Below are 7,500 nucleotides of genomic sequence, written 5' to 3'. Positions count from 1 at the left end.
GGCCAAAAATCATGCGAACCGCGCTCAGACACCTGAAAAGGACCAAGTGTGAAAACACTCTAATTTATCCTGGTTCTGTTACAAATTTGTGGGAACCAATCACAGACTGGTTTATCCACCTGGCATGCTATTGGTGGGTTTAACGGATGACGGATAGAGAAGTGATGGGTCATTGCCTGTTGATCACTTGTGGTTTGATTGGTTGAAGGACTGTGCAATTGCGTTCAGAGTCATTTGAATTATGCCCGTTGATCACGCCTCTTGTGCAGTAGAAAATACAGAGCAGACTCCCCAGACCAATGTTCAACCTTTAAAGATTGAGTTTGGTCTGGTGATAGCCAGACCAAATAAAAGCTGGAAGAGCGAAATTCTCTTTCAGAAAGGATTCATTTCCTGACAAATAATGTGAATGCAGAGGCGCTCATCGCGTGTTCATTACATCGCTCCGCTTGAATGAACGACCTTACAGGTTTACACAGATGACATGTTGGCAGAATGAAAGGTGTTTACACGTGCGGTTCAGCAGGCCAGTGACCGGGCAGAAGACAAGGCTGGTCCTTCACACGTGGGAATATGGTTAGGCCATGAAATGTCATGCTTGTTTTGTAGGAGAGAAGTTAGTATGTATGATTTGTGTTTGATGAACTGAATGTGTATGGAGGTGCGTTTTCTGTCTGTGTGTTTGATGGATGGTTGGTATATTGAGGTGTGTGTTTTGTGTCTTTTAAAGGGATAGTTCACCCAAAAATAAAAATTAGCCCATGATTTACTTACCCTCAAACCATCCTAGATGTATATACCATTCTTCTTTCAGACTAATACAATTGGAGTTATATAAAAAAATGTCCAAGCTTTATAATAGCAGTCCGAAAATTGAAGGGTTATCATCCCTTATAAAATGTACTCCGCACAAATTCTGGGCTGCCATTCACTGCCATTATAATGCCAGGAATATACACTCACCTAAAGGATTATTAGGAACACCACTCTAATACTGTGTTTGACCCCCCTTTCGCCTTCAGAACTGCCTTAATTCTTGGCCCATATTGATAGGATAGCATCTTGCAGTTGATGGAGATTTGCGGGATGCACATCCAGGGCACGAAGCTCCCGTTCCACCACATCCCAAAGATGCTCTATTGGGTTGAGATCTGGTGATTGTGGGGGCCATTTTAGTACAGTGAACTCATTGTCATGTTCAAGAAACCAATTTGAAATGATTTGAGCTTTGTGACATGGTGCATTATCCTGCTGAAAGTAGTCATCAGAGGATGGGTACATGGTGGTCATAAAGGGATGGACATGGTCAGAAACAATGCTCAGGTAGGCCGTGGCATTTAAACGATGCCCAATTGGCACTAAGGGGCCTGAAGTGTGCCAAGAAAAAATCCCCCACACCATTACACCACCACCACCAGCCTGCACAGTGGTAACAAGGCATGATGGATCCATGTTCTCATTCTGTTTACGCCAAATTCTGACTCTACCATCTGAATGTCTCAACAGAAATCGAGACTCCTCAGAACAGGTAACATTTTTCCAGTCTTTAACGACCCAATTTGGGTGAGCTTGTGCAAATTGTAGCCTCTTTTTCCTATTTGTAGAGGAGATGAGTGGTACCCGGTGGGGTCTTCTGCTGTTGTAGCTCATCCGCCTCAAGGTTGTGTGTGTTGTGGCTTCACAAATGCTCTGCTGCATACCTCGGTTGTAACGAGTGGTTATTTCAGTCAAAGTTGCTCTTCTATCAGCTTGAATCAGTCGGCTCATTCCCCTCTGTCCTCTAGCATCAAGGCATTTTTATATATATGTCCTGTGGACGAAAATGCCATATACATGTAGGATGAATTTATAAGTGATAAATTATGGGATAATTTTCATTCTTGGTGAACTATCCCTTTAAGCATATGTCTGTGGAAGGAATACATTTTTATATATACTGATGAATATATTCATGTATTTCTACATTATGTGCTGTGAGAGATGCTTATTTTCCAAGTGCCAATGTGTATTTGTGTGTGTGTTTGATAGTAGACACCATGAAGTGCAGCTGCATTACCCATGATCCCGCTGTGTGGCCACCCCCAAGGGCATTCTGGTCTTGTTATGCTGGTGACACAGTGCAGGGGTCTTATCGACAGCTATCCACACACACACACACACACACACACACACACACACACACACACACACACACACACACACACACACACACACACACTTTTCACCCGCCTGTTACCGCTGTGCACTCAATCTAGAGTTGCCACTGACATCTTGATAGTGATTTTTCCTTACTATTTGTTTACAATGTGCATTAACAGACTTCATTTATTTTGTAATATAAATATAATTGTGACTCTTCATTTACATTATAATGGTTGTGATTAGTCATGTTTTGTAGAATTCACTGAGCCTCTAAGAAATTAGCAGTTAGCTTTGGGTTTTGGCTCAGAAGGAGGTTTTACCTCATTTTGGAGGGAACATCAACAAAATTATCTGGAATTATTTTAAATACGGAGTGTCAATTTACCAAGTGCAAATAGTGCACCTTGTTGGCAAGTGTTATTTACACTAGCTCTGCCCAACAATGCCTGGTTGGGCAATACAAGATTAAAAAAGGCACGCTTAATCTTACATCTTCAGTCGTGTAGTCAGTAGAGTGATCGACCTGGGTTCAAATCCACCTTTTGCTGAGCTCACTCTTCTTCCTTTTTCCCGTCACATATCACATCGGAAAGGCACTTACTTTTAATAAAAATGAAGAAAATGTTCTAAAGGTGTAAATAAACCGCCTAACAAAATGGTTAATACTAGTATTTATTTACTAGGGTTAGGGGTAGGTGTAGGGGGGGCATTTATTGTCCCATTGAGGCGGCATCCATTTAATAATTTTAATAAAAATACACTCAAATACACACACTAAATCATTTACACTGTTATTATTGCATCATGTTAATGTACAAAAATACTGAGGCGTGTATCTGCCAAAATAAAGTATAAATAGCATCTAATTACTATTTACATTTATTGCAAAGTCCTGCAATTTTACACGGTGTAAATAAATACAATATATCACTATTTTCACTCACTTAGTATAACTAGCAAATATAGCCACTGCCCTTTTAAATGTGTTAAAAGGAGCAGTAATTAAATCACCAAATTAGCTAAATTATTAATAAATGCACCGGCAAGGGTGAAACTTTGAAACTGTAGCTTTAGCAACAATGTTTAGCTAGCGCACTTTCGATTGTTCTTGTGTTGTTGACAAAAGTGCTAAGAAATTACTGGGTTGATTGATTGAGCCCAATAAAGGAAAATTTCAAGGAAAAACACAGTGTGTCTCAATGTAAATGTAGCCTAGTTGAGACGGGATGTTTCATAGTACATTGCTGCTAAATAGCTGTAGAACGATTGCTGGAAAACAGCGAAATAATTCTGTTGTCATAGGAACAACAATATAGCACTTTTATTGGCCTTTAATCTGTATTCTGCATGTATATAAATACAATTCTTAATTTATCCACCATGGCAGGTGTAGCTAAAGGCTAATTTTGTGCTGTGTGTGGGCCTGTGGTTTTACGTCTGTGTGTGTGTGTTCATATAGGACAGATGTTGTGAAGCTAAGTGGAGGTTCACGTGGGCTAGCGTGTATCCCTCAGAATGGATGGCGTAGGTGTTAGCTTGTATTCAGTGTGGGATGTGTGTGTATGTGTGAATGTCAGCTCTCAGTGTGTGATGGATCTGAGTGTGTATTGCAGAGTGTGCAGTAGAGAGATTAGCATACCGCTCATCTCAGCGCACTCCTCTGCTCAAAGTGGATAATGGTTTGGGGAAATGCCTTTTGTCGTTTTTTTTCCCCTTGCGTTCTGTTCTCGTCTTTCGAGGCAGCAGCGTTGAGTAAGCCTCAGTGTGTAAATAGGCCCATATGTGCCTGCTGGCACTGCATGCCAGGTAACCCTCTGTGCCAACCTAAACGTCCACACACTGGTATAATCATGCCATCCAAGTCTTAAACTAACTTTAAGAATTATATATAACCAGCACACATTCCAGTCTTCAGGATAAGAATGGACATTGGATATCACACTGTGCCAGGATTTGTGTATGTGCTTGTGTTTAATTCTCATTGTGTTCTTTTGCTGTAGATTTGCATTTGTCTGAAATGAATTTCCCGCATTCAGTTTCTAATGGGCACACGACCAACTCTACCACAGGAGTATATCACACCATCTTGAACTACACACTCAGAAACACACACACACATTAAGAGCTCTACCTGGACCTGGCACATATCTGCAGGCATTACTCTGCTACTGCTAAGTTCCACTCCAGATGTGCCCATGTAATTACCACCTCAGAAACAGCTGTGTGTGGGTTTGTGTGTGTGTGTGTGTTTGTGTGTGTGTGTGTGTGTGTGTGTGTGTGTGTGTGTGTGTGTGTGTGAGTTTGATTACTTGCTCAGGTTGAAACAGGAAAATAAATTCCTGGCACTACTGTTACGCCAATTCAGCATTGTGGAAAAGGCCTTTCAGAGACTATTTATATGTGCTTTGTGTGTGTGTGTGTTCTCTCTTTTTCTGCATATGCGAACATGTAGGCAGTGGAGATTGCTTTAGGATTGCATAGGACGAGCGGCTTTGCATTTTAAAAATGCCACAGTAATGTGAATCCATTTCAGCATAATCTATATATATCATATTACTTTGTGCATTTCCATATTTTAACAGATGAAAGTGTGAAATATCACAGCATCATCACTCTGCTCAGTTAGCACAATACGCCTCGCTCTACATTCAAATAGCCACAGGAGTTTGCAGACACAAAGCCTATAGAGCCTCAGTGATGTCATGCTTCAATAGGAGTCTATGGCTGATACCTATACCATTGATTTTAATAGAAAAAAAAAAAAAAACTGTTGATTCTGATTGGACAATAGGCTCTGAAAATGTCATTGTGGTTTCTTACCTGTATAGTGGCAATCTCTGAGAACTAAATTACTACATTACAAGCATCTGAAATGTTTGTAAATTACCCAGATTGGATAAAAATCTATTCCAAATAACACTAAAATAAAGAAATCTGTGTATATAAACCATCAATTGAATAAAAAGCACGAAAACTCCCAATCTAGAACATATATTTCTCATGGAAAACCCTCTGCTGTGGTCGCACCACATGATATTTTTAAATTCACTCAAAATGTACAGCCACCTAAAAAAACAAGATTCCCACAAATGGTCACTGTGAAATTTATAATACAAAATATATACTCGTAGAAATAACTTAATGCTCAGTTTTTAGAGATCGCACCAGATGATATTGAAATGTGGTAACTGCACACTAGCCGTTAAAAATTGTCCATATGTCCATATTTGACCCAATCATGGGTTGAAACAGCCCATCATTTTTTAGAGCATGACGAACAGCGATCTTGCTTTTCCTGCTGTCCTATCTCTGGGCAGTGTTAACGTCCTTTTTACAGACGGTGTAATATTCTGTTCTCCTGAAAAAAAATTCTGTTTAGGGGGTAAAATGTGTGTTATATTGGCAAGGTTGCCTGCTAAAATTCGCATTCCTGGGTCTATATATCACATATTTGAGGTCGCTTCAACCCGCGGACATGGAAAACAACCCTCGGGAAAAAAACGCAGACTTGGCAACACAGTGCAGTTGAGCTCTGTTGACATTTGACAACTAACGTTATGCGTCGCTCCGTTGCTCTGATTGGTTTTCGGTCTATCAAATTGGTGTCTTTCCTGGTTCGGTTGAAACACGCCTCATAATCACAGCCCAATGGAGCAGTTTCAGACTCATATTCTGACTAGAATTGAGTATGACCACGTCAGGCTAATTTTGGCCAGTTTATGATCGTGTTAGGCTCGATTGATAGCTGCTGGTGAGTCAGTTTTTTCACCCTGTGTTTCCTATGGACTGTCTAACCCTAAACCTGACCCTATTCCTAACCCTACCAGTAACCTAAGGGTGAACGTACAGTAGGGGGAACTTTGACATAAGGCCGGTTGACCGGTATATTTGATGGATGCTTAGCTGCTTTGAGAGCAATATTGCTTACTCAAAAATAATGCGAATAAGTACACTTGTTGCTATTGATTACGCAAATATGTGCTTTCCCATTTAGGTGAAAAACTGTTTTATAAGAAGCTGCTGCCTGTCCAAACAAATCAGCATCCCAAGAGCATAATGCAGTGTGATCAATCCACTGATATGAACCTGCGTGTGTGTGTGCTGTTTTCCTTCTTGGCATCAAAGAGAGAGCATTGATTTCCCATCATGCATTATTCACAAAAATGCAAATCAGCTAAAACCAAAAAGAACCACCCCAAAGCTTTTTTTTTTAAATTAAATATGCAAGAATCCCTTGGCAGAATTGCCATGGAAACCACGATTACATCACAGAGTTCCAGTAGAGTAATATTGTCATTTTCACTACGCTCTTATATAGGGCCCCTGCATTTTTTATATGCGCTAATTGAAATCTCTTTCCTTAGATACCTTCCGGAGCCCGATGTGCTCCACCCCCAACGGGCGTTGTTCGTGATTGGGCAACTCCACAGCCTTGGGAATCAATTGATCCATTTTTAATGAGCCGAATTGGGCAAGAGGGCGCCAAATTTCTTCTCTCTGCCTTGAGGGGCGAGAAAGAATAACAGATGAGCTCGTTGTATGGTAAAAACCTTTAGACGTTTTTTATGCTGCATTGTGCCACAACCATACGGGTCGTTACATAAATTCAGGTACCACAGGCCTCCCAAGAGGCCGATGTGATGCTGTAGACCTGAATTTCACCTCATATACTGCAGTGTACGTCTGCAGAACTCAATACTCCGGCTACACAGGAGACATGGATTCCTGATAAGAACCTATTACCTTTTAAAGTATCATATAAGAATGATTTCTGAAGGATCGTGTGACTCTTAAGACTGCAATAATGATGCTGAAAATTCAGCTTTGCCCATGCCATCACAGGAATAAATTACAGCTTTAAATATATTCAAATAGAATATTGCATTTTTTTAAATGGTAGTATCACATTATTACAGTTTCCCCCCCTATAATTTTAATAATTGGTGCCTTTAATCCTGGGTAAGAATAAGAGACTTTTCCCCAAAACATAAAAGTATGAATTATTCCAAAACCATGTGTGCGCACACACACACACACACACACACACACACACACACACACACACACACACACACACACACACACACGTCTGGTTCACTATCTTTGTGTGGACTCCATAGATGTAATGGTTTTTTATACCGTACAAACCGTATTTTCTATCCCCCTACACTGCCCCTGCCCCTAAACCTACCCAACACACACACTGCCCCTAAACCTACCCATCACATGAAACATTCTGCATTTTTGCTTTCTCAAAAAAACCTCATCCTGTATGATTTATAAGCATTTTGAAAAGTGGGGACCGCTGGCTGGTTCCCACGATGTAGGTGATCTCAGGTTTTACTATCATTATGGGGA

The 7,500-nt window shown here is 40.5% G+C and overlaps 1 protein-coding gene across 5 annotated transcripts in view; it reads left to right on the top strand.

The window, feature by feature from the left end:
• Nucleotides 1–7,500, top strand: part of fat3a (FAT atypical cadherin 3a) — a 211,446-nt gene that overhangs the window by 46,367 nt on the left and 157,579 nt on the right. For 4 of the 5 annotated variants that reach the window (XM_067450198.1, XM_067450196.1, XM_067450197.1 and 1 more), the window contains exon 2: nt 6,507–6,684. The exons of the other annotated variant lie outside the window; for it this stretch is intronic. In XM_067450198.1, the coding sequence (XP_067306299.1) occupies nt 6,682–6,684 (3 nt within the window). In that variant the 5' untranslated portion in view covers nt 6,507–6,681. The remainder of the gene's footprint in view (nt 1–6,506; nt 6,685–7,500) is intronic. 5 annotated transcript variants of the gene reach the window in all.

Source organism: Pseudorasbora parva, chromosome 8 (genome assembly GCF_024679245.1).
Source record: "Pseudorasbora parva isolate DD20220531a chromosome 8, ASM2467924v1, whole genome shotgun sequence".
NCBI classification, from domain to species: domain Eukaryota; kingdom Metazoa; phylum Chordata; class Actinopteri; order Cypriniformes; family Gobionidae; genus Pseudorasbora; species Pseudorasbora parva.
The sequence above is the reverse complement of the archived record's forward strand: the minus strand, read 5'-3'. Positions and strand labels throughout refer to the sequence as shown.